This window comes from Poecilia mexicana, unplaced genomic scaffold, assembly GCF_051168715.1.
Source record: "Poecilia mexicana isolate PSO_F unplaced genomic scaffold, ASM5116871v1 scaffold_15, whole genome shotgun sequence".
Taxonomy (NCBI): Eukaryota; Metazoa; Chordata; class Actinopteri; order Cyprinodontiformes; family Poeciliidae; genus Poecilia; species Poecilia mexicana.
In genome coordinates this window covers 13,739,121-13,767,068 of record NW_028263384.1, presented here as the reverse complement: position 1 = coordinate 13,767,068, position 27,948 = coordinate 13,739,121, and the positions used below count along the sequence as shown (strand labels likewise).

The 27,948-nt window shown below is 39.5% G+C and overlaps 1 protein-coding gene across 2 annotated transcripts; it reads right to left on the bottom strand.

The window, feature by feature from the left end:
* Positions 1-1,319: 1,319 nt before the first annotated feature.
* Positions 1,320-27,948, bottom strand: mgmt (O-6-methylguanine-DNA methyltransferase). Of its 2 annotated transcripts, XM_088012974.1 has the most exons (6): positions 27,772-27,948; positions 25,420-25,565; positions 11,178-11,338; positions 5,334-5,473; positions 2,890-2,891; positions 1,320-2,198 (listed from the first exon to the last, which is right to left on the bottom strand). In XM_088012974.1, the coding sequence occupies exons 1-6, from the start codon at positions 27,787-27,789 to the stop codon at positions 2,039-2,041; spliced, it is 627 nt and encodes a 208-aa protein (XP_087869100.1). In that variant the 5' UTR covers positions 27,790-27,948; the 3' UTR covers positions 1,320-2,038. The 2 variants fall into 2 exon arrangements, with proteins under 2 accessions (XP_087869100.1, XP_014836238.1); XM_014980752.2 differs by lacking the exon at positions 2,890-2,891 and having other exon boundaries at positions 1,320-2,167; positions 27,772-27,945.

Here is a 27,948-nt window from a genome sequence, read left to right as displayed (position 1 = left end):
GATTAACAGCGTGGATGAGCCTCTTTAAATCTAATTCTTTCTTTTTATCTCTGAGCCTGAACTATAAAAAGGTGGTGAAAATATGACAAAATAAGGCAAATATTACTATAACGTAAACTATTAGTAGGTTAAAATAAAATTTAAAAAAAAATGGTAAAAATGGTAAAAAGTTGAGAAATAATGATGTAAGGATTGTTAGAGGGACTCTTTGGGTAAATTACAGAACCAATTACTGGCAGCATATTTGACGCTTTGATGCCGGACTTGTTTTTAAACATCAACCGCTCAACTCTAAAGACTTCAGTCGCTTTTGGTTGCTAAATTTGTGGCATTCCATAGAATTTACTTGGCCAGTAGCAAAAAAAAAAAAAAAAAAAAAAAGGAGGGTGCTTACAGTGCACTTCAGAGTGTGCCTGGCTTAAATGGGACCCCTTGTGGCTGTGTCACAGCTCCCTTCGTTAGGGGGCTGACTGTAGCCTGTAGTCACCACAGGCATCATTAGCCCTCTGTGAAACCACAGACTGAGTCTCATTCTTCATCTGCCTGTCTGCTGCCTCAACATTTACGCTGCGATGCTGCTCCAATGGCAGAATAACTGAGTCCGGCGAGCTGCGGTGAGAGAGACAGCCGCGCGGAGCCGGGGCGGATAAGAAGATTCAAAAATGCAGCAAAAGTTCAAATATATTCAGCAGGCGGGTCCACTCGAATTGGTTCTGTAAAGGTTAGAGCCGGGGTTATTTTTGGAGGGTGGATTATTAGGCTACCTGGGCTGAAGAGAAGAGGAATAACTATGAGCGAGTTAGGGTCACTTTGGAGCAGAGGACAGTGAGGTGAATCAGGAATTCAAACTGTAACTGTAACAACGGATCAATGGGAGAGAAAAAAGAAAAACGCAGAAAGTAAAAGTTCAAGGCACATTCAGTTAAAACGACTGTTTTCTCTAAACACGCGCATCACCGCATGCTCTCTCTGTTTTGTTTTTTTTTTTGTTTTGTTTTTTTTTTCCCAGAAAGAAATAATAATTTATCCCGCAGGGATTAAACGGGGTTGTGATGATAATAAAATAACACATAAACATTTAAATTACAGATTAAATGCGCTGGATGAATTCAAGGTTGAAATGTTGATTTTTCTGTTTCCCCGTTCTGTACTGCCCTCTAATGGAAAAGCCCACTCAGAAATAAAAGAAGGAGCTCTGACAAGTCAGACAGCGCGGGAAGAACAGACACGCGGCATAATTAAAAACGAGCCGAACCGAGAGCAGTTTATAAGAGACCAGCGCTGAAATTAAACAAAGTGGAACTGATGAAAAGAGCAGATTTGTCGTTTTGAAATGTGTTTATTTAAACATGTCGAAACGGAGGAAGAGTACAATATATATAACGCATGAGACATCTTCTCCACTCTAGGTGGATTATAAGGCGAGAGCAAACAATGAGATCTAAATGAAGACAAAACAAATGCTTCACTACAAAGCTTTGTAGCCATAAAATTCGGAGCCTTTATCACTGGATGTCGAACAAAGCATTCACTTGGCAGGAAATTAAAAAACCGACGAGAGGTACAAAGAGTAATTCTGCTAAGGAAGAGAAAAAAAAAACAAAAAAAAACAACAACAACAACAACAACAATGCAAGAGACATATTTTTAAGGGAATAATAATGCTTTAGAAAAACCATTCCAGCACTATCTGGCAAACGCAACGAGGACCCACGGGAGCATATGTTTGTAATTCCTACTGTTCTCTGTTTAAGTTATTTTTTGCAACAATCTAATTCTGCAACAATTCTGTATCGCATTAACAATGCAGCATCTCTATTCTTAGATTAAAAAGAAAAAAAAGAAAGAACTATAGTGAGTGTTTCCAAGTAATTCCAGTTGTTCCACAGTTTGTGCCAAGATGCCTAACTTTATAGCCTTGTTTTGTGTTTAAAAAAAAAGAAAAAAAAAAAGAAAACAACCATGTGCATGTGCGTGTGCTGTGTGTGTGTGTGTGTGTGTGCGCAATGAATGAAGGACAGTCGGGCTCTGTCATGCTTCAGCCTTCCCCTCTCTGCCTCTCATGGGTGAGCAGCCATTGTTTGAGATGGTCGCCCCTGCCGCTCATGTACGGCCCACTCTGTCCAGAGCTGGAAATGACTCGGTGACAAGGAATGAGGAGAGGAACCTGGCACAGACGGGCAGGGAGAAGTGTGACGCTCCGAGGGAATAGAAGTGTTTTGTTTTGTTTTGTTTTTCTCATAAATTTCACAACACTTCCTCATGTCAGAGTAACTTTTCACAGCTGGATGTTGATTTTCTTTAATCAGTAATTTTTTTTATTTTTTTTATTTTGATTTACAAACAAAAAGAAGTTGCATAGATACATTTTTTTTTTATCTAGGAAATAAAAGGTAAATATTAAAGGAAAAAAAAGCAGATAACCACAGATTGCAGGTTTTCGGTCACAGTTTTAGCATTTATAGTCACGGCAAATCAATAATTAAAAATTTTTGATAGCAGGTGCGCATGATAAATTCAAGAACGTGTGACTTAATAGCACTCGACGTGCAGAGGATATGAACTACACCTTCCTGAGTCATTTTGCACTTTTCATGTTCTCTCGCTGCATAAAAAAACAAAGTGCCACACCAGAACTGTTTGGTTTGATCCTGTGCGAATCCACATTCAGGATGATGGCTCAGTCTTAGGGTATAAATGTTTTTTTTTTTTTTTTTTTTTTTTTTTTTTTACTCTTTAATAGTGAAAAGCAAAGAAGCAATCAAAAATTAATGGGCAAAAACACCAGCAGGATGAATATTCAATCGAGAGGGTGTCAACATTAAGATCTGATAACCCTGTGATCATTAAAAAGAGGAAGTCAGTGAAGCGTTTACTCTTGTTGCAGACGACTGCCAGGGGGGTCCCGAGTTCTTTGTAAACTAAATGGCTGGAGAAAGATTAAACAAGCAAGCCTAAAACACTTCGATCATTGTGGATTCGGAACAAGAAAAGCGGTAATCGTCGGAGCGAACCGCTGGAATCGCCTCTTTTTCTAAAATATTCTAAATGATGTCCTCGTTTTGTTCGAGCTGCACGAACAGGAAAAAAAAAAAAAAACAAAGCAAAAAAAAAACATCCCAAACCACCGCTGCACTCTGGCTGCATCCCCTCTAATTTAACAGAGCTGTGCGCCGAGTGGATGGTTCCACTCTCGCTCCCTTCATACGAAAAGTTGGACAAGCAGTGTGTGTTTCGGTTAAAATCCATCATTAAACCCTCTTCCATATCAACAGCAATAAAACTTTCTGAGCCCCCAGATTAACCTTGCAGACAGAGAAATACTGCTCGCGTATTCGGATCAATACTGTTCCCCGGGTTTGGAGGGAGAGCGGGGTACCCTCAAGGCCTTCGGATCTGCCTCTTCACATAGGGGGGAAAAAGAGCACTACGCCAGGCTTATCAATACTCAAATCCTGGTGAAGAAGTGCCACAGAGAGGCGAGGATCGATTGAGCACACTGAGCTTTTCACAGCTGAAGCCCGAGTGGAGCAGTGCTACTGACAAGTAATTGACACTGACAATCTGACTCTGGATCTGAATCAGGAGCTAAGGGCTCAGGCTCCCAGCCTCCCTGGCGAAAGGGAAGAAATGTCTGTAAAACATGAGGCTGAGCACTATTATACAGCTATATACCAGTATTGCCACTGGCTACTGAAAAGCGTAAAGTATATAGAGAATTTAATGCGGCGCATCAAGAGCCAAACTGTGCGATTTTGCCCCTAATTCTGATAGGAGAAACTGCAGAGTTTTAATTTTTCTTTCTGCAAATTTAAATTCCAAACCGCAGCGGGCGGAAAAACGGAGCATCAACGCAATTTTTCGACGTGGAGTTTTATGGAACATATAAGGAGATAACATAAGAAGTGCTCTCTGCCTTCACCGAGCACACCGGTGGTGCCCACAGCACTACATGGGCAGAGTTAAACAGGCTTTGATCAAAGGGTCTGATCAAAAGAAGACACACCACTTGCCCTCTGGCCTTTCATTTTGTACACAGTGGATTTGTGGGTAAAACGATGCAGACCAGGTTTCCTACAAGAATGGGAGATTTGCGGTGAACGATACCGACAGGAGAGAGCAGGAACAAAAAGGTGTGGGCTTAAAAAATAAATAAAAAATAAAAACACCGTGCTGTAGGTAGTTTTACTCCTCGGCCGCTCTCGGCGGGAGGTGCCGATTGCATATGATGGAACTCACCTACGGTTTAAGATTCAATATCCTGGATTGTGGAAAACTTTTACACAACTGCTTTTGAGTAAATGGCATCTCAGCAGACAGCTGAAACAACAACAATGGGTCTGAGAACCAGTTAGCGTTGAGCTCAGGCCCGGTTGAGGTTTCAAAGTCTCAAAAATGCAGAAATTGTCAATCGTACCGCTCCTCTGGTTAAAAGCCTTTTTGATGGGATGCCAGAGAAACTGCTGGAGTGACCAGAGTTCTTTCCAGCTGCATAGACTAATACGCTGCTCCTCCCCCACCTGTTACTGTTTTCTGAAGGAAGGTCAGCTAGTTCACTTTGTCCTTGTGTACCATAAAAAACAAATTTGCCTGTTTGTAAATATTTTTAGTCATAAAAAAAAACAAAAACATGAAAAGTCGTCATGTGGAATTGAAAGGAGCTCTGCTAATCACCCTTTGGAAGGCTCCATTTATGAGCGCCATGTCTAATTGACCATTATTTTCAATGTTACTCTGCAGTAAAGTCCATTAAAGACAATACTAAACTCAGTATTTAGTATAGATTTTAAATCTATACTTGTGCTTACATCTAATAAAAGTAATAATTTAAAGGTGTTTTGTAAAAACAATAAGAAATGGGTTTGTTATACAGTATTTTAAATAAAATTAGACAACTTCCATATCTGCTGTTAACAATGTGGATCACACATAATAAGAATGATTTAACTCCTGTATTTTTTTTTCTTCATTTTTTACCTGTAAATGGCGCCTTAAATATGGACTTAATAACTTTAAGCACTTCATTTTTTTATGTCTAAAGGAAAATTTTCAGCATAATCTTTCCTGGAAAATTTCTATGTCAAAAAATATATTATTAAATCTGGGTTTCTTTAATTATTAATATTTCATTTTAAATAGCTGCAAACTTCTATGTTTAACCTTCTGTAAATTTTTAAGAAATAATTAACAAACCATTTTTTTAAATATAATTATTATTCATTCTGTTCACAATAGATAGCTTCATGATAAAAAAAAAAACAATTTTTGTCCCTTTTGGCTTGAATAAATTAAGTAATGATGGAAGCCTGTCAATCAATGTCATCCACACTCACCGGGTTCCTCCTCATGGCCCCTCCCACCGCCCGCACCGCTCTGGGGTTTCCCGCCATCTCGGCGAGGCGCTTATACGAGACCGTCTCTCCAAACTTCACGTCCCTCAGAAGTACTTGCAGCACGCGGCTGGTGAAGGCATCTTCGCCACGCGGCAGAGGGACAGGGGAGAAAAGAAAGAGAAAAGAGAAGGTGAGATTAAATCTGGCGGAGATTTGATAACACGAGGAAGCGTCGCACGCCGACCCAACTCTTTTTAATCAAAACAGAAAGTGTGAATATGCCCGATTAAAACACTTGCTGTATACGGGGATGTCTGTCTCTCTTTATTCCTTACTCATTAAAAACTAAATACGAAGAAGTCTCCCCTCTTTGACCTTAGAACCAGTATTAACATGCTACACAAGCAGACGTGAGAAAATTATTCCTATGGCAGAAAAATCTAGGTTATGCTTCGGAAAGGTCACAGCTAAAATTAAAAAAGTTCGCTCCTTCATTTAAAAGGATTAAGAGGGGCCAAAAAGACTGCAAATCTGCTCCAGATTTTTAATAATAATAATTTGAATGTTGCAAAAACCATTTGTGGCAGTGGGATGACTTTGAGGTTAATCAGACCAATTTGTCCTTTTAATTGCTTTCTATTCAGAGTAGATTCATTATATCATCTTCACTTAAATGGCGGAATTCCTCAAATCATCCGCAGCTTAACCGACCATATTACCGGCTTTGATTTCATTAGCACTTTAGCAGCAGTATTATCTTTTTTTTTTTTTTCTGTATTACCGGGCAGCGACTGAGAGGCATGTTTGTCTAGCTCCGATTGCTGAAGAAAAGGGAAAAGTATTTGAAGCGTCTCGAACGCTTGAGACACCGATGCACTCAGCTTGTGTAGCGAGTGGAAAAACACTTTTCTCTTTTTTTTTTTTCTTTTTGCACACAGGACAAGAAGGGGGAACAATAGTCTCGTTATCAAGACTGGGTGAAATTCATCTAGTATACACATGTACGCCGCCATGAAAATTCAATTAGTGATCTCCCATTCTCTCTCATTTATATGGTCTAAGAGAGCACATGACAACTGATCTATGTGAAATCCCTCTAAATTGGCATTGTGTGAAAACATGTCACACCCCTGTCTCTCTTCTACAGAGCGAACATCCTTTGCTCCCCAGGCTCCCTTGCTACCTTATAGTCACTCTCTGCTACACAAAGCCACGCGAACAAGGCAATTTGCCTAAACTGGGGGGAATAAGTGTAAAACCTAAAGGGGATACGTTTGATTGATGCACACCCATGTGAGTTCTTTGTCTTGAACAAGGCCCGTAGGTACTGTTTAATAATTTTTCAGGTAATAATCACGCTGTCAACGAGATGACGGGCTCTTACGCAGACAGCCTTAATGTTGTGAGGAGATAAGATACACCCACTAAAAAAAAAAAAAATTTTTGCCTTTTTATGCTTTTCACTCTCCCTCCTGTAGCTCAGATTTGGCCTCGTGATGTCTGCGGTGAATACTGATATCGCTTTGTCACTGATGGATAGACGAATGTCTGCCCAGAACGAGGTGACGACAAATCCCTGCTGACGCAAACTTTTCGGGCAAACAAAACAAGGTCTGTGTCGCCCTGGAAACAAGTTACAACGCGCTTAAAGTGTGGTTTCAACAAGTTTAAGAAAGTTCATTTTAAGGCTTTTTAAGACCACTGTGATTTCGATTTAAGAACCCACATGTATTATGAGAAATATCCTACTCACAACTGATTTTTGATTTGTTAAAGAGGAAGTTTAACATGGCATTGTCAACTAAAACTGCTTTTAAACTTTGGCTACATAACTAAATCACCTCCCCAAACTTTCTTATTGATTGGTATTATTAACTACTTTGAAAATCCTTGCTTTTAAGCAAGATGTAAATATACAGTTCCCTCTAAAAAAAGGAGCTACTAATGGGTCTTAAATTTAAAGGACTTTTATTTTTTTCCCCACCAAATTCATTTTGCAATCCAATCACAAAAGATCTGACATGTATGTGACAGTTTTGGAAAATGTATAAAGTGTCAGATCCAGACAAATAAAAAAGCTTCTGTGATCAACACAGTCTCTCCATCACTCACTTCAATGCAACATCATTGGAAAGGTTAGAGAAACTCATGCTTGTAAAATTATTTCCACACATTCAACAAAATTCCACGACATTCCAGTTTTGAAATGGATCTGGATTTTTTTTTTTTTTTACTTTGGAGAAGCTGTGGAATGTGATAAAATATTTTGTTTAATTATTGTTTTGTTTTATTATGATGTGTGTCAAAGCACATGTGCTTTGACACACTTTGTTCGGAGTTTAGCCAAACATCAAGGTTACAGTATTTTTTACTTTGATGCAAAAACATGTATAATCTTACAATTCTTTTTTTTTTCTTTTTTTTTCAGTTTGCTTCATAGTTACTCTGAGAAATTTTATTTGAAATATTTCTAGGATTAAAATAACATTGAAACTGGCGGCTCAGACCTCGCAGAAAAGAGGGAATCCGCATCAAGCCAAGAAAAGCCTGACCGGTCCATCTCTGCACCTAACACTTCTGCACGAATCCTGTTTCTCAGAGCAGGTAAGGCTGGAAAACAAGTGTCTGTTCTTTCATCTGCAGATATAGAGGTTAAAGAACTTTGCCCTCATCAGTGTTTGTGACAGACACTTCATGCAGGTCGCCCAAGGTGACCAGCAGTGATTCAGAGAGCGGTCCCCCAGCCCCATACTTCATAAAGAGCCTAATACGGTGTGTCTGAGGTCAGGACCCTCTTTAGATCAGAGTGCAGTGATGTCAATTGTTTAAATAAAACTTGAGGGAAACCACTTACATGTTTACACGCGGCCCATAATCATGTCACAGGTCATTACCTGCAGTGAGGCCAGGTGATGGGGCTGCTGTGGAGGCAGAGACAGATTTACTCGGAGAAAAATCGAACGCATCTAGTGATTATGAGGATATTGACATATATGATTGATTTGCTCATAATTTTGTATACGAGAGCAATCTTGAGGAGGAAAAATAGAAAGCTGTAAACTGATTTCCATCAGCCCCGCTAATGACAGATTTGGAGAGACGACCTCCAGCTGACAGTCACCTCTTACATGCTTGTGAGAGAGCAAAAAGACAATAGTGGAAATGCAGCTACCTCATTATCCTTTGTGTCTAATGGGAGGGAAGACTTTGACTCCCAGTCAAAGTGTCTCTTGAGTCTTAAGGGATCCATACTTTTGAAGGCTGACGGGGTGCTGATGATTCTCTGATTATTCGATATTCTGAAAACGTTCATTTCCCTAATTCCTCTCCACATCACAGGGGCGAGTCCTGGTGAGTGTCTCATCTCGCCCTGCGCTGTGCACAGGGGGAGGTTCAGGCTCCTGCAGGAACACAGTCATTTGGGCTTTGAAGAGCGCCCTTCCCCCCCACCCCCCGCCTCCCCTCTGCCTGGCCCCCCTCCCAGCACATTCCCCGTGCCGCTTACCGAGACTAAGATCCTCTCGTCTGTTACATATGGATGTATAATTAATGAGATAAGAATATGCATCATTTTAAGAACCCACGTAGACGTCTGTGGTTTTCTGAGGGAGCAAATGCGAGCACACACACACACACACACGCACACACACACACACACACACACACACACACACACACACCTACACGCACACACACACACGCTGTAGCTAACTGAGCGTAACACGCGGATGCTCTCACCATTCCTTTACCCCTGTTGGCCAAACTTCCGTGTGATGTTGTGCGTGACAGTCAGACGATATAGGGAACTGCGCCTTGAATCTCCTTTCATGTCACCTCTGTTTCTCAGGTATGCCGTGACAGCTAATATGAAAAGTGGCTTGTTTTGTCAGAAATGTGTAAATAAACATGGCAACACTTCAAGTGAAGGTCACAACTCAATATTACATGACAAGTGCTGCGAGAGCGCTGTCGCGTTCAGGTTCTCCCCAAAGATAACTGAGCAAACAAAAGTTGGTTGTCACAGATTGTAATGACCTGATTATACTTGTTTTTTTTTTTATACCCCTTTCTTTCTTGGATACTGGTGGCAACAGCATGACTTGTTAAAGGAGAAATTTATGCTCCATAAAGGCAAAATCAATTCATAAATTTTTTGCACACACAAAAAAAACTATATATATGTGTGTTTTTTTTTTTCTTTACCCTCAAAAGACAAATACTCCTGATGCACACATTTAACATTTTTCCACTAGTTTGGCCTCTGGTTCTGACTACTGAGAGACTAAACCTTGTATTTTACGGAGCCCCAAAACAAAAGACGAGCAGGGGGGACGTGGGGGGAAGAGGTGCAACACGGCACAATCACCTATTCAGATCAGGTACTAATGAAGAATTCCATCTATCCTGAAATTTAATTAAAACCCCAAAGACTTTCAGATGAGATGCGATTTGAAAGAGCCCGGGGCTGGTACACAAGCACTTGGTGGCGAAGGGAATCACACTGAAAGTTGATATCGTAATTGGTCCTGATGTATTTTCTGCATTGCCTTTGCGGGAGCGTGGGACTCATAGCTGTATACAGGGTCTCGACGGAGTACCTGCTCATTGAAAATGCCATCACTCAAGCACCGCAAATCTGCATGAAATTAGAGAGCAACTAAGGCCTGATTGCAGGGGAAGGGAGCCACAATTGTTAAATGCATATATTAGGGTTTTTCTTCTCCATGTATGTGTGCATGTGGGGCTGAGTGAGCTGATCTGAAAAGCCTTAAGTTAAAATATAATAAGCGCCTCAGTAAAATAACATTAAAAAAGATTCTTAGTTGTTGTGAAAACAGCACTGACTTTTTATTTGATGTCTACATTTAGGTTTGTCATGTGACAAAATTAATGTGTCTTCAAAACAAAAAAAATTCTGATATTCATCTTTTCTGTCACTTAATTTGATTTGCAAACACAACTACTCACTGAAGGAACAATAACTGTAAATGTAAAATACTATGTATGGTGAAAAACTAACAGTGCACATCAACTGTAAATCCTTGCAGTGGCAGCATCATGCTGTGACATGCTTTTCATAAACAAGAAGAGTAATGCAATAAAACCTATTGGAGGCTGTAAGCTAGACAATGACCCAAAACATATGTTAGATACAATGGAGAGGTTTAAATCAATGCATATTCATGTGTTAAAGTGGCTCAAGGTAAGTGAAGTAAGTGAAATACCTGAATGCACAGATTTTAAAAGTTTGTTAGGCAACAAAATCATTGTCTTGAAAAGCACCAGAGATAATTCATTCTTCATTTTTGTCCTTCAGCTTCTCTATCAAGAACTCCACAAGCACAACTTCCCACTACAAGAACACTAATTGTCCAGTTTTCTGGGCCGCTTTCATTTTACACACCCTAAGTGACTGATCAGGCCAACAATAAGCTCATTCAAACTTTACCACCATTCACATGTTCTCATCTAAAAGAAAAAAAAAAGACAGAGAAAGAAAAAGAAAAGAAAGCTTCCTGTCTGAAAATGTCAAGAGTGGAATTCGATCAGTTTCAAAGAATGTGCCAAGAATCATGAAAAAGCTTGCCAAGACTAACACGCGTGGTAAGAGCTGCCACAGATTACTGAACCAAGTTACAGCTCTGTGTTCTGTTCTCTCTCCACCGCTCACACACACGCACACGCACACACACACACACCACCCACTTTCCTCCACTCTCCCTCTCAGCCATAAAATACTTCATTATAACACAGTGAGCCAGTGAGTGTAAGTGATGTAACTGACAATTAAGAGTGAAAGCCTGATCCCAGTCACGGCTCTGCAAATATTTATCCATGACAGACCTCCTTGCAGGGCGGGGTGGTGAAAGGCAGGGAGCGGGAGACTCCCAGCGGTCTGCGGCTCGGTGAAGTACGCCTGGAGCCATTCAACGCAGCGCTGCATCTCGGGGCTCGTTTCTGCTGGGCTATCGGTGACCACGCAGCTCAGGGGGGCCTCGTTGCTCCTGGGAGGGATGTAAGGCAGGACAAGGGAAGTAAGATGGGGATCAGAGGAGCAATCATACCACCCCAGCTTTTGCTTGAACGGTGCTAAAAAAAAAAAAAGTCACAGGAGTGCAGTAACGTACGACACAGATGGAAGATGGCATTATATGCAGAATAAAACTTAAGCTGTTAATTGAGACGTGCCTAAAATCTAAAGTTGTACACTGCCAAGGAAGTACTAACACCACGTGAACTTTTTGTCACATTACAATAACAAACCTCTTGTATGTTTTATTTGGATAGTAGCATAGTAGTATATACTTGTGAGGTTTACATTTTTTATTACAGATACAAATCTGAAAAGTGTGGTGTGAATTTGAATCAATTCCTCCTTGGATATGACACCCTGCACGAAAAACCAGAGTAACCAATTTCCTTCAGCAGTCGCCTAATCAGTAATGGAGTCCAGTTGTGTGTAGCTTAATCACAGTTGTGCTCTGATGAATTGATGAATAAGCAGAATAATGAAGACAAAGGGACACATCAGATAGGTCAGCAATAAAGTTAGAAAACAAATCCCAAGCTTTCAACATCTTTAAACAGCTCTGTTAAATCCATCAAAACGTGGCGATCACATAAACTGACAGTCTGGGTGAAATGAAGATTATTTAAAGAAGCAGCCAAGATTTCCACTGTAACTCTGGAGGAGCTGCAGTAATCCATCGCCCAGGTGAGAGAATCTGTTGACTGGACAATTACAACGCGTATGCTACACACATCTGTTTTTATAAAAGAATGGTGGGAAGAAAAACACAGCTGAACACAGCTATAATATTTCCTGTTTGTGTCTCAAGGGAATCTCAATAAATCAGAATGCAGTGGAGCCCCACCTAAACACAGATGTTCAGCGAATAAGATGTCCAACTTATTCACTGTAAATAAGTTGGAGTCTTATTTTACAACTTATTTTCAGCTAAATAAGGTGGAAGGGTTAGAATATTGGAATAGAGTTAAGGTGACTATAGATATATTAGTGCATAATGCATATCTAAAATATTCTAAAGAAAAGGTAAAGCTCAAATAACTGGACACATTGCTACTTGATAAGCCATTGGCTGGTGCTTGCTAAACAGCCAATCCATTAGCTGTGCTTTTCTGATTGGCTGTGCCCTCAAGAACAGAAGTAAGGAAGAGTGTAGATATTATTTTCTGTTGTACTGCCAAGATGATTTACACTGAGAGAGTTTATGCATATTAGAGTTTATTTAAACGATGAAAATAGGCAGTTATAAGCGTTTTTGAGGGTCTCAAGTAATCACAGATTTTAACCATTCACAAGTGATTATGGTCCTTAACCTTTGCGAATATCTGGGGTTCACTGTATTTATTGAAAAGTTTAATTATTTCAGAAAGTCAATTCAGTGAGTAAACACGAGGTATAGATTAATTACACACAGACTGATGTTTTCAAACCCATAGTTTTGTTAATTATAATTTTCCACTTACAACTAATTAGAACATGACATTTAGGCTTTGGATATTATATGAGACCAATAAAAAACATGTTTTTTATACGTAATAGGCAGAAATATGGGGTTAAGAAAAAGAACTGAATTACAAAAAGGTAATGGGATTAAATATTCCAATTTTCTGAAATTTCGGACACAGTAAGGATGCAAGAGAAGGTGCTCTTGTCAGTCAATTAATTTTAAACTCAACAATGATGCAGAAATATTGTTTGTAATTGAGAATGAGTGGTATGACATGGGGGGGAAAAAATAATTATTTCATTTTCCACTGTGTAAATCTGCACTACTTTGTTCAATAAATGACAATGGCATGAATATTTTGTAAGGTATTTAACACTTATAGGTTTACCCACTGTAAAAGCAGCAGGTAAAACTGCAGCAGCAAGCAAAAAAAAAAAAAAAGTGGAACAAAACATGAAGAAGTCCAGAAATTTCTCACAACAGATTTAGAGTGTGTGTATGTGTGTTGCACAAAGTGAAAGAGGAATCACAAGGGGCAGAGTTTGTGAAGCAGTACGGATAGTTTTTCAAAAATAACTACAACAAAAAAGGGGAGTTTTAGAAATAGTCAGGAAAAGTTAGAAGCCTTAACAACCGTTTCAACTCTGCTTGGGCTTTGTTTAGAGTTCATGACAAGAATAAATGGATTTATTTATTTTTTCTTTTTGGACAAACCGGAGCTGGCCAGTACGGCACTGCACTTGGACGTGCATCTTAGCATGAGTAGATGCTTGGAGGAATTTGCCGATGGTTGAGTTGGCATCACTTAACAGCTGAGTTTCTCTCTGCTGCTGACCACCCCCCAGGTCAAGGCAAGCAGGCTGACCCATATTTGACACTTAAAGACCCTATTGGGAAGGTCCTCTCTTAGCATGTGCATTACTCCAAAGTGGACCTCAAGCTGTGTTGCGGATTCTAAAGCAGGCCGCCAATTCCATTAACTGGTGTACAGGACTTATAAATAAATAATATCGCCATTTAAGTGCCCCCCTTTTTTTTTTAAAATTGGCTTATCCTGTACGGTATTAATAATAGACATTTACTTTGTTAAACACACAGGCTGTCTCCCTCCCGCCTGCCGTAACAACGTGGCCCTAAAGTGTTTTTACACTTCTGCAGGTCACAGTTTGAGCAGCGTTTTATATTGGACATGTGAAGCCGAGGTTTACTGGAGTGTTATGACTGAGCAGGTCAGTTTTCAGAGGGCCGCTCTGCCTGCTAGTTTGTGGCTGTGTGATGGAAATCTCCTGGGTGCCGTTTAACAGTGGGTGTAAATACAGTAAAAGGTGTAAATACTCTCATTTCTAAATAAACCTCGCAGCAGTTTATAGCCGAGCGGTGGAGAACTCGGAAACCCACCAGCGGGCTCTGCGCTGAGACCCGCTCAAACAATGGCCATGGCTCATGGCAATCTCTGTCGGCATGGGTGAGTGCCCAGCCAGCCCCTACTTGTCATTGTCTCTCCTTTCTATCCCTTCCCTTCCCCTTCCCTCCCCCCCCCCAGCTCTCCCTCCTCATTTCGCCCCCTCTCTATTTCTCTATCCTCCCACACCAGCTCTTTTGGCTCCCCAACACCAACCCTCATCCCCCCCCCGCCTACTTTCTCTCGGCTAGGATCTCCAGGCCACCGTTCCCTTTCTACCCCACCACCACCAACTCGCATCCTCCCACCTCTACCTCCTCCTCTACCCCTCCACATCTCCTCTTTCTCTCTGAGAGGATGTTCCAGACGCTGCACACTGACAGCTCGGGGATATTGTGTGTGGAAATGTTCCTGTTGGACCTGCAGGCCCTTACAATCTACCGGACAAAGGCTGGTGCACCTTTGCTTAAGGCTTGCCACCTTTGACCCCCCTCCTCTGCTTGCGCTTCAGACTTGTCACCGTAGCTAATTTTTCCTCTCCGCCTTTCGCTTTAAAAGTTGCCTCAGCGACACAACGTTGACAGTGGTAAAACTTAATGCAATGCAGGACATGTTATGGTTGGTAAACAAAAGCAAATATAAATAAATAAGTGAAAAAGGAACAACATCAGTGGAGCTGAAGTCTGTCACCTCCCGGTGCAACGGGGGATTGTTTTTAAAGAGCATATGGGCTGTGGAAGATGGAGCTCCTGCAACATTTCCAGACGCTTCAGTGCATCACAAGTCAACCCTCGTCATATGGTCTTTAAAGAGGCCAGACTGGCACATTACCGAGCCTTTTACATGAAATTTGGCATTATTTTCTGAAATAAAGTAAGAAATACAAACTTTGTCCTTGTTTTGCTTAAGTAATGAAGGTATACATGGATGGAATTGAGATTCTTACTATACGATACCTTTGAGTAAAATTATCTTGATATCGCAATATCACAAAATAATGACACATATTTATTATATTTGATATTTACTAAGATATCATTTTTATGTAACAGCACCTGTTAAAATTAGTAAGTTTTAAGTCAAACTTACTATATATATATATATATATATATATATATATATATATATATATATATATATATATATATATATATATATATATATTTTTTTTTTTTTTTTTTTTTTTTTTTTTTTTTTAATGGAGAAGTTGGACAGCAATTGTAAGGCGGATGTAACTGTTGTAAAGACAAAACATATATTATTTAATTGTGATTGAGAAGGGCATAACTTCATCTTGTTTCATATTTCATATTTATTGGTTAAATACAAATAATTATAGATGTTAATATCTCATTGCAATAAAATACAATGGAATTGTAAACTATGATGATTTTATAAACAGGGTTAAGTGGTGGTCCTTCTGCAGTTTGTACACCATAACTGTCTGTGTTTTTCAGAAAGGAAGTATTTACAAAATGCCCAATATGAATTCTTTGTAACCCATTGAAAAAATATACTAGCCATCCTTTGACCAGCTGACCAGCAATGCAAAGCAACAGGTGAGGCGGGGGAGGGGTGGAGTGATGCTGCACCATGCATGCCAAAAAAAACATCGTTAACATCAGTATATTTTATGACATCTCATTAAAATGACTTCAACGTGTAGGAATGATGCAAGAAAGACTAGCATGAAAGAAAACTTCAGCAGTTTGGAAACTGTTTAATATTTTGGTGTACCTTGATATTGGTAACAAGCTTGCGCTTGATTGTGATTAAAAAAAATGCTTCAATAATTGCATTTCAGTTGAAATAAACAGTACAAACAAAGTTAAAGTAGAACTGCTTTTTCATTATCTTTTGACTGCATAAATCATACTTCTTTAGTGTCCTTTGGCCATTTTCTATTCAATCACAGGTAAGGAAATAAGAAACTAATTCCAAACTAGCAGAGGATCTGCTGCACTAAAAAGAATATTTCCCCTGATACAAGATAGCGATTTGAGAAAATTTCTAATACTGTGCTCCTGTCACAATCAATTTCCAATTACCATAAATCATTGTTGCGTAAAGTGGGAGTCATCTGGAGTTCCACCTATTTTCCAACTCTAATATAAAGAATGAATTGAGCATTTATGTAATGTTGAAGGTTATTCCATCAATCAATGAAACAAAGAGAAAAATGTGAAAAAAAGAATATTTGGCATTAAAATTGTCAGTTTTCCTTGAAACATCTGGCATCTCCACTTGCACAAGACTTCAGTAAGACTTTTTCTATCAGCTACAGACGTAAGAATGAAACAGGTTAACCACAAGATCTAATTGAAAGGAATCTGGCGAAGGGTGTAATGGTGTATCGCACAAAAAAGGGGAAAAACTCCAAAGTGAAGCCTCCATCCTCTGAAGCGTGATGGCGCTCATCCCGACTCGATCGGCTGTCACTTTTGACACAGCCTGCCAGAGTTCTCCTTCACTGATCATGGGTAACATGGCGGGTCAGAGGATGAAATAGAAAAGGCCAAGAGCCGTTCAATATTTTTCCTCAGCCTTATAGCTGCAGATACTTAACTCAGAGACGTCAAAGACTCAAGAGAGCATGAAAAAAGCCTAAAATGACTGTCTAAAAAGGGAGAAAAAATACAGCATGTCTCTATGAATGTCAAGATCCTGATGGTCTCTGAGCAAGAGGGTGTGATACAATTGTAAGCCACTTGCTCGATGCAGGGCGTTCAACCATTTGAGATCAGATGCCTATCTCAGTACTGGTAAGCTTTAAGGAAGGCTTCCTATTCTGCTACGAGAGAGAGAGAGAGAGAGAGAGAGAGAGAGAGAAAGAGAGAACGTTTTGTGCTCAGCTGTTTCGAAATAAAAACAACTAGGCCAGATAAACTGCTCTCCTGATATCCAGCAACTCTTATTAGCAAATGTCCACGGAAGAGGCCGCGCGCTCAATCCAATACATAAAGGTGGTGGTGAAATACTGCAGAGCAGGCAACAAAGCACACAACAATTAGGTCTTCTCCCAGCTGGCTAGCCACAGGAGTCAGTGAAGGCATGTATTACCAGAGCCTTAACTCTTACTCCATTATGTAGTGTATCCACACCCCAACGCTGCAATGTTTATCTACAACAGAGTACTGAGCAGTTTCAAATAGCGTTTTTAGCCTCTATTCTCAAGTGCCACAGTAAGAGATTCCAATTACCCGAATGGTAAGGAGCCAGTGAGGGAGGCATAAAGTACATTAGGGATCCCCTGTAACTGCAGGGACCTTTTAGAGACTCAGCTGAAGAGGGCCAGGAGACTGAGGGGACAGTGACCCTGCATGGATAGCCTCTGTCAAAATTTGACCACGTCAAGCACAAAGGCATTATGGGAATCCAGTGTCACCAAGTCCTAATTACTGTCTGTGTTCAGAGCAAATTACTGCCTTGTTCCTCTGATTAGGGAGGAGGCTAATCTTCACCTGTGTACGCCAGCACTGTTGAGGGCCCTTGAGTGTTAGCGCTTCGTCTTCTGTAATTTATTTTTAAATCAGTGCCCGCTCCCAAGAGTTTTGAGTGTTTTGTTGTGAACCGCTTACCATGATCCCCACCGCCGCCCCCTCACCCCTAAATCCTTGACTAAATCCTTGTTTGGTGCCACAGGAAGATAAGCAATAACAACACTTGGGCATAATTGACTCGTACTCCTCTCCAAGATGTCAGAGCGGAATCATCTCTCTGCATATTGCCGTGGTATGTCGCACGCTATACACTTCTGTGCGTTGCAGATACAGAATCCAATCAAGTTCTAAAACAAACTTGCCTTATGTTGGAGAAACTTCACGGTCGACAGCGGGGAAAAGGGAGGGGGAACAAAAACTGCAGGAGCTGCTTTTAGTTCTGAGCGGCAACTCTCATTTGGCTTCTGGGCTCACCCTGGAGGTTCTGCTTTGGAAAACCACAACATTTGCAGAATTTTATCAGAGCGAATGTCAGTGTCTCGTCTGCGTGGGGCGGTTTACAGGTAGTGTGTTGCACAGGTGTTGGTTTACACAGGAAATGGCACATGCAGCCTGATTGGGAGGATCCCAGGAGACAGGGGCACAAACATAGAGCACAGATGGGTCCAAGGGCCAGTGGGAGCAGCACCTTAATGAATACACAGCTGAGTACTACACTTCAAAACATGCAAAACAATATTCTGAGGCGGTCATAAAAATAGAACAAAAAAAAAAAATCATCTGAATATCATTACACAATGAATAATTCATATATCTTTTCTAAAGGGAGTACGTCAAAAAGTCTCCCCACTGCTTTATTGATGATTTCATTCAATATTTCAGCAGTTTGCGGTTTGTATGACGAAGCATTTTAGTTGCAAATGTAAGCAGTTTATTTAGCACACAAAAGTGTATTTAGACAAAGAAAGACTGTGCTAGACAAAGATGAAAAATGAAATAATAAAGTTCATAAAGTCCTAACGAAAATGTCCAAATATAGCAGCTACTTTTAAATATAAATTTACCAGAGGGGACTCCCGGCTATCGCTAGTCTGCCTTTTAGGGAACATTAAGCTTCTGTGTTAAGCTGATGTGATGATGGAGAAAAGAAGATGGAGTGAACTAAAGGTTTGTCAGCATTTTTCAACACCAATCACTCACTGTGTTATCTGTGTTATCCCAAGTCAGACGGAGTAAAATTAGCTCTGGTGGCATGTTGAAAAATTATGTATACCCTTCTCAGTGCATGTATTTTGGGTCTAGTGATATGCACACACTTTTTAAAATCAAATATCTATTCCAATATTTTAGCTTTATCCATGTACTCTAAATTCAGAAAAGTGTCAGTGCACAAGCAAAAACACGGCAGAGGACAGCAGATTCAGAAAATATATATTTTTGGTCTAAGCCACCAGCTCCAAGACTTTTTCAATAAAAAAAAGAAGTCTTGTATTTTTTTTTGTATTGTAAAAAAATACAAGATGATCTTACAGTTACAATATTACTCTTATTTAATATTTGGGCTGCACAATATATCACATCACAGTTGTCATCGCAATATCAATGTGTGCAATACTGCAACCGCAAAGGAATGCGTTTGGCTTGTAGCTCAGTAAGTTATGAGAGTTCAACTGTCGTTCATTGACCCTGTGTATATCAATAATGTATTTGGCCAGGGGATTGGACCCTAACTTCCCTCAATGACCACACCCTGTGTGTATTTTTTATTGCCCTAGGAACTTTTAAGCTAACAGAGACTGCTTTGGAAATTGTAAAAGCATATTTAAAAAAAGGAAGAAAAAAAAAAATTTCAAAAATGGGTCAACTGTAACTGATATTGCCATAATAATATCCATTTTCAGCAACATATTCACAATGATTGTACTTCTGGTTTCTCAACCGCAAAGAACAATACTGTACACAATTCTTTTGTCTCTGCTTATTCCTTTAAATCTTCATTCCAAGCTCAGACTTTCTTCGTTATCTTTCCAAGTGGATCTCAGGGACTTGTTTGCGAGATTTGGTTGAAATCTAATAAGGGAGTTTACCAGGACACAGCACATCCTAAAATTGGTCTGGCAAAGCCTTTGGTCAAATTAAATAGAACAGATGCAGAAAGGAACCGTAGTGGAAAATAAGTTGTGGTTATGGTTTCCTCGACGTGTGAGCACATCATGTAAACAGACCCCAACCAGGGAAACACATTTACCATACCGCTATTCAGCGCAAAGCAGGACATTGATTCACAACACAACACGAGTGTGAGAAAAACGATAAATGCATCACCTCAGATATTTCACACCAGCAGTGGTAGTGTGTAAAAGCTGTTGTGACAGCTTGGGTATTAGAGCAGGGTAGATGGAAAATGTCTGGCTGCTTATGAATGCCAATGCGACTGGGGTGACGGGTTTGACACAAAAACACTCCACCTCAGAACAATTAGGCTGTTCTCAGGCCCCATCCAGTGTTGTCGGTGATAATGGAAAGCTGTGAGGATAACTGGTGATAAATAGACTTTAACACCCTCCTCCTTAAGAACAGTGCAGTCCTGCAGTCCTCTCATATGCTTAGCTAATCATGACCATGGCCAGCAAATTCATACAAAAGACTAATTACTGTTGTACTTCACTTCAGTCTCAAAGGCCTCTTATAGAAGGACTTGGGGGTTCTCCTGCCTCTTTTCTCCTCTTGACGGTTATTTTTTTTTTTTTTTTTTTAAGTAGGCCTCATGCTAGACAAAGGCGTTTAAAAATTTGTGATTGCTTTCATCCTCTTTAATTGCATTCAGAAATGGCATTTCTGCCACATAATGCACTCCTATTGTTTCAGAATTATCTGGCTTGGGGAGTAAAATCTACAATATTTGACGATGCTCCCGAGCTAAATCGCCTCTTGAAATTGAAATATGCCGCCGAAATGCAAAATAAAAAAAATAAAAAAGCAAGCCTTTGCAGCTGATATACTGGAAAGCTCCTTGGCTTTCTACAGAATGCTATTATTATGCATATCCAGGTAGAAAGTTAATTAACCCAAAGCTTAAGCTAATTATGGTAGCAGAATGCTATCAACCAAACGCTTTCAGTCAGACAGCTGTCCAGAATTTCATTTGCTAATCATTTGTCTTTTGCCGGAGCATATGGTACATTTCCCCGCTATCACAGCAACAACAAACAGATGAAAATCATTAACTAAAAACAATGTGCAATGTGAAAAAAATCAGACACAGATTTATAAGGCTTTGTGTCAGAGAAAAAAAGGGGGGAGGGGGGTTGGTGGTGGGGATTTATGGCCTGGTAAGTATAATGATAATTTTGGTTTTAGCCACTTAGGATTTTAGGCTGATCACATGACCTGAGTGTGCAGGGAATTCGCATGCACAAATATATTGTTTATATCTATATGCAAATGAGAGAGAAGTGTTTATCCGTGTAAAATTAATTACAATTTTCTATAGAGGCTTATGCAAAGAGCTTGCTCTTAACAATTTTTAGCTTCTAACACATTTTGTGCCAGTTTTTTTTTTGTTTTTTTTTTCCCCAACATTTTTATGTCGTTAAAACAAGAATTCCCCCAGCTCAGAATTAAATCAATTATTTTCCAAGAAATGCTTCATACTTTATTTTTTTTCTTTTCATAAAAACACATCACATACGGCTGTTAAAGGGTGATTGATATCAGCATTGCCTTGCGACATTATCAGGCAATAAAGGCTACTCAGGTTCTAATGCAACATGTCATACACCGGCTCCTGCAGTACATTTCTATTGAGGACCTCACAAGCTAAATTGCTTTTTTCCCACTCCCCCACATCTCAGCCAGCTTGACAGACAAATTGATCAAAGCATTGTAAAATAATATGCTCACAAAATGTCTCGGGGCAGGAGTCCAGACCTTTTTTCATTTTTCACCCTAATAAAAAAGTGCTCCATGATTTCCTCTGTATTGCATGTCTGTGCTCTGTGCGAATGAGGCAAGAAGAATCATATTTCAGATAGCAGTAATCTCCTGTAAACAAAATGCAAACCTTTTTTTTTTTTTCTCTCTCTGTGACTGCCGAGGCAATGCTACAAACTAAAAAGGGGTAAAAATGGTTAAAAGGAAGGCTGGTGTGTTAAGGCCCCAACAGGGGTTGTTGAGATGTAATGAATTTGTTCATCTGATGGCGCCTTCAGGGCTGTCGTTAGACTGGCAGAGGAGGCTGATTTCAGGAAATGCTTCTTAGATCAGTTAGGAAGCAAAAGGGGCTTGAGACATTTCTATTATAAAGAGCTGACGGTCACGGTGTGTAAGCAATACTTCAAGGGCGTTTAGGTAGGTATAATGGCATTTATCAATATCCGTCTATCAATGCCAGAAATGCTTTTTTCTATTTGTGCTCAAGCTGCTCCAACACCAAAAAGTATTCTTGAAAGTATTACCTTCATCTTATTATTTTTCCTCTTTTATAATTGTCCTATTTGCTTTCCTTTGTTTACCATTGTTGCTGGTATGGCTCATCACCAATTCAAAACAGCACCTATTTTAAATCTCGCGAATATTTTAATTTTAATTTATTCTGGTGTTGATCCTTGGGTGAGTTGACTGCACATTTCTTTACAGCAGATTAAGAGTAGGTCACAGAAAACGAACTCCAATTGATGGTTTTCAAAGCAGGTATCGTGGTTACAAAATGTCCTGCGGGGGTCAGCTCCAACTCGTGCCCAAAAAAGGGCATCATGCAAAGAGACAAACGGATCAGCACCTAACTTTTTTTTTTTCACTATGTTGTACCTTACTTTTCTGGTACGAGGTGTTGCTGTATTCTTTCTAACAAATAAAAGTTATATGTAGGGCCAATATTGGATTAATTAGGACAAAACCATTAGGCAATAGGTAATTTAGCATTTACTTAGAAAATAAACACTTAAAAATGTGACTTTCCTGTTTAGAAAAACAGAAGAAGAGATAATATTTAATAGCAGTTTTTGTTTGTTTCTTTGTTTGTTTGTTCTATGGAATGTGTACATTTAATCTAACCAAGGATCTGATCCTAATTCAACAACCTTGTTCAGTTTCTCTCGGCATGGTTAGTTGCCACAAGCTCTTATTAGTTTTTACTTAAAATGTCTGGTTCAATCTGGATCTAACATTTCTTTAAGCTTGCTGTTTATTTTTAGCCTGTTAGCTGCTAATTCGTTTACAACTGAAACAGAGGAGTACCAGACGGGCGTAAACTGGTCGGTTTGACTTTTATTTCTCGCTCAACCACTCCACTGGGTACGAAACTATGCACAAGGTAGGATGGAGTCATTGTGTGGTGGGAAACACATCTCAATGGGGAGACACAATCTGATGTAAAACATACATGCTATCGGCATGTTGCTAATATTTTAAACAATACTAGGTTATGCCATCAGGCATGTTCACTCCTTCATTGTTGCAGATACGTGAGCATTACTGAACTTTTTTAATCTTTCTCCAACATCAGAGTTTTGGCCTTTAGGAGGCTCTTGTAGTTCCTGCTCTGCAGCAAAGCGTCATGGCTTGTTGGTATTCTTTGCCTTTTCCTGTTCATCTGCCACAAAATACCTCAGGACAACGCTTTGCCTTTTCAGCTAATGATAGTCAAAAAGACTCTTCTCCAAGCCTATTTGCTACGTCACCAGTTCCTACTCATTTCCAACTTTGGGAGTTGGAAATGTGTCTCTACAGCTTTTGATGAAACTGAGTATCCTTAAAGAATTGCTTTCTATGTTTATTGTATGAAAATATTGATTATTTTGATAAGTCTAGTACAAATAATAAGTAATAATAAGTAATTAAGTCCTGTCTATCCTAATTATACTTCCACATAACAGCATCCTTAATATTTATGACAATTTAACAAGAGTATAAATAAAAAATAATAAAATAATTTTAAAAAAGGCATTCAGTATTTCAGGTATATGGTATGAACACCGTTTTTTAAAGGTACAAACAAAATAGCAGCACAACGGTATAAAATTGGGGTCCCGATTGTCTCTTTATTACTGTGGCTGCCTGTCCACTTAATTGCTTTAATCAGATACAGTTGTTAAATTAACAGAGTCAATTATGCAACAGGACAAATATGTCACTTTTCCTGTTTGGTAGAAGAAATCTGACCTGACACTGCAAGGGATTCAGACCCACCATGGTGTTGATTTAGCTGCCATGGCAAGACGCACACACACACACACACACACACACACACACACACACACACACAAAAAAAACGCATGCACTGTTCTGTAAACCTGTAAATGCACTGTAGGTCTCTCTTTGTTTTATGCATGGATGTTATCTATTTTCTTATCCAAAATATGTTCTTAGAGGTCATTTATCATAGTGACTTCCTAAGCCTGTGCAACACCACATCCAAAGCTGAGAAGAGCCTTGTTTAGTATGTCATAAATAAATCAATGGAAATGCCTGATCTGAACTATTACAGCCACAGCCAGGCTTTTCTGAGATCTACATGGAAAGCCGGTTGCGAAGATAAGCCGGTATTTTGTCACTTTATCTCGCCTCCCTTAATGCCTGTTTACATAGAGTAACTCAACATATCTGAGGTGGCTCTGCTTCGCCATCTCCTACAACACTGACAGCATATTCTACTGGCCAAGATAAGATCTAAACATTTTCCTAACGATTTCTTGCTCACACCTTGGAGAACATATAGACAGTGATGCGATCGCTCCCACTTATGACCGACATCGCAAATGATATTAAACTGAGAAATGATCTAGTGATGCGAATCATTAAATTCATTTGCATATTCCTACTGAACCTGAACGCACAAATTAAACCCCGTTCGCAAGTCGACGGAGAAAGGTGCCCGCGCATGGTTACAGGACATCTTCCATAATCAAAATTCCATATTATTAATTTTCTCACTTCAACTCATTAACAACAAGTGGAGTGTTTTTGCTGCTTGATGAATTTTGGGAAATAGCAGACAGTCGAGGAGGAAACACATGTTGAGGTGTAATATACAAGGTCATTAATGGGTTTCCATAAATTAGAATTTAAACGGACATTTTGAAAGGGATAACTTCTTATCCCGATGCATTTGAAATGGTTTAATTTCCCAAATCATTCAAGTTTATCAAATGTGAATCTGTGAAACATGGATATTTAATTTCAATCTAATCAAAACTAATCTAAGATGTAGGACGTGGACCTTTAAAACTAAGGAATAAGTACCTATTAGTGCTGACTTTAATCAGTTTCAGTCGCTTCAGTAAGAATGTCTATATTCTGACAATTTTGAGGGATGGGAAGGCCATGAAATGCAACCACATAATACATTTCTGAGTGTCAGTTGACACTCCAAACTACTGCATACAACTTGAATGAAACATAAAGAAACAGGAGAGAACAGTCCACACTCCCTGTGGCCTTAGCTGACCTCCCAGACATCATTTCTAATCAACTCCCTTGAGGGTAATAAACAAGTTATTTTTCTGAAATTTCAAATATACTGCAGGAAGAATCACAACCACATGCCATCAGAAATCTAATTTCGAGCCCAACAGTATTCTAGTGCCCCTCATATTTCTAGAGCCTGCTCATATTTGCCCAACTTTCTCCCGGATATTTCTTGTGGGATCTACAAAAATGCCCTGCTTCCAATGAGGAATGGTGGCACTCCATCACAGGAGTGGATTCTGTCTGCCTGTAAATTTCACACCTTTGTTTATCACGTCACCAGCCCGGCTGTTGTACAGTACCTTTCAGCAGGTGCGACATCCATTAGGATCTGGATGGTGTGCACACCATTCTCACATCCACTGACTTGGATCGTCCCCAGGGGGCTCAGCAATGAGATGGTCTTCTGAGTGCACCGGCTCTCCTCTTGCTTCTTCATCTCGCTGCCCTGCCGATGAAGAACAAATTACACCGCACTTATTGACATATTCGTGCGGCAACTTTCACAATTTTCCATGGAAAATTTGCATTGAGTGATCTATTGAAAACCAAGCATGCCACCAACAGAAGATGACTTGCATATCTGAACACCTAGCCTTCCAACAATGTCATGATGCGACTTGATCCCCGCATTATTCTCAAATATTTCTTTTGTGCATGGAATAGAATACGCCTATCTAACCAATAAATCGCCCATTTTTTCCTCTCTTTCTGTTCTATATATCACATAAATGAGAAAAACAATGCAGTCTGTTCCCTTGTCTGGTGGGGGATTCCCAAGATAGCTCGACATTATTTTCAATCCGTCATTTTTGGTTGATGGCCGGGATGTTTTTCTAGCATTAAATTTGTTCCTTAGGGTGCAACTCCAATGGGATTCTGGTTTCCAGCCCTTAACAACAGCAAAAACGTGCAGCTTTTCTGACGACTGAGATGGATACTGGCAATAACCAGACAGCAGTTCCTTTTTTATTTTTACTTTGAGGGACTGAGAGATGATTGACTATGTTATATGTGAGATTTTGAGAGATGGGGGTTATAATAAATAAAGGTCACATTGACTGCAAGCAACCTTTACTTCCAAGAACCTTGATGTGAAAAGTTGAAATGATACAAAAAATACTTATCATTTGCTTTCAACTTCTCAGCATTTAAAAAAACAAAGCTGTACATATATTTGATTTTTTTTTCATAATTTAAACCTTAAATTAAATATATAAACATATGCTTCAGAATATGATTAAACTCAAATTATCCATAGTTTCTACATCCCGGTTGCACTGCTTAATTTTGATGAATGCACTGATTGCATTGAATAATAGATTTATACACAAAATAAATATATACTTTTGTATATAAAACAAAATTGCCCTGCAATATATCACTATTTGTTGATATGATACTAAAACACCTTTCATATGTTGAAATTATTTTTACTTTTTTTTTTTTTTAGTTGAAGTGCTTATCCTAAAACATTACTATGTTTTTTTCTTAGCTTGGGAAAAAAAAGATCTTGTTTGTGATTCCAACCTCGACCATACTTGTCTCTCAAAGTCTTTGTCTTTTGGGACAGCAAACAAAATTTTGGGAAGCTATGCACTGTTAGTCAGGCAGCACAAGCAATTGACTGATTTTGAGAGTGTGAGCTTCAACAATTTCAAGACTGTTTTTATTATTGTTATGTGAACCGCCGGGTGATAATAGAAAAAACTCTAACTGAAAGACAACAATATAATTTTTTTTTGCACTGATTAGTATTTTTTTTTTTTTTTTTTAGGTTTAAAAGTCTGTTTGTTTTATTTTAAGATTACCTCTTTTCCCCACCCCCCTACACAAACGCACACCACTACCAGCACATCTGTCATGGTATGTGATCACAAATGCGTCTGCTTCAACTTTCTTGTTTCTACTCTTGCAGCTCTCACTGTATTCATTAGGGGTTTGCCTGAACTGACAATAAAGGCGAGAAATTTTCTGAGCCAAACAATGGTACAGTGCACTTTGGATAAGCGTTGGACACACCGTCTGCCATTTAGCAAATAGACTCGCAAAATGGAATAATGGACTTTGGCAATAATGGTCTTTGCTAATCGCCTGCGCTGATTAAAAAATAATGTCCTTCGTGTTGTTGGTGCTGCCGTATTTCGGCGCAGTAACACTCGGTCTACTTAGTGACTGCTCGGATGTTTGATGTTTACCCAGCTTTTCACGGTGAGGAACAACAAACAATAAGCAGCTTGTGTTGTTAAAAAATGGCTGGCAGACTCCTCATGCTCGTCAATCATTTGACTGGTTTCTCATTAGACTAGCTCCTGGTCAAACCTGCGTGATTAATTGAGCAGAAAGCTCACCGTGACTGTGCAGGTGTGAAAATGCAACATGTGCCGTTTAAAAATAAATAAATAAATCACACAATTTATGCCGAAGCACGCAAGATATCTAATGTAATCTGTGAAAGTGAGTATTTGCCCTAAACCTTCATAAACACACCTTCAATTTAACTACCGAGCTTAAAATGTCCAAAAATTAAGTAAAGTTTCTAACCGAATCCGAACAGAGACCATGTTTAGTACAAGAAGCAATTGCAGAGCTAAATTTACTTTTAAAAGAGGGTTATAGTTCAATTAGTTGCATTAATTAGTCTTGTAGCTTACAACTGATGCCTTTTTCATACTCCGACTACAGTGCAATGTTCAATCTTCGTTCCTGTGAACAAATGACACTTCCTGTTTCTTCTAGCAGCGTGGTCCAACGATCCAATCACAACACGGGAAAGTCCGCTCTTGTTCCCTAATTGGCCAGTACAAAGTCACCGCTCCACCCCCTGCCAG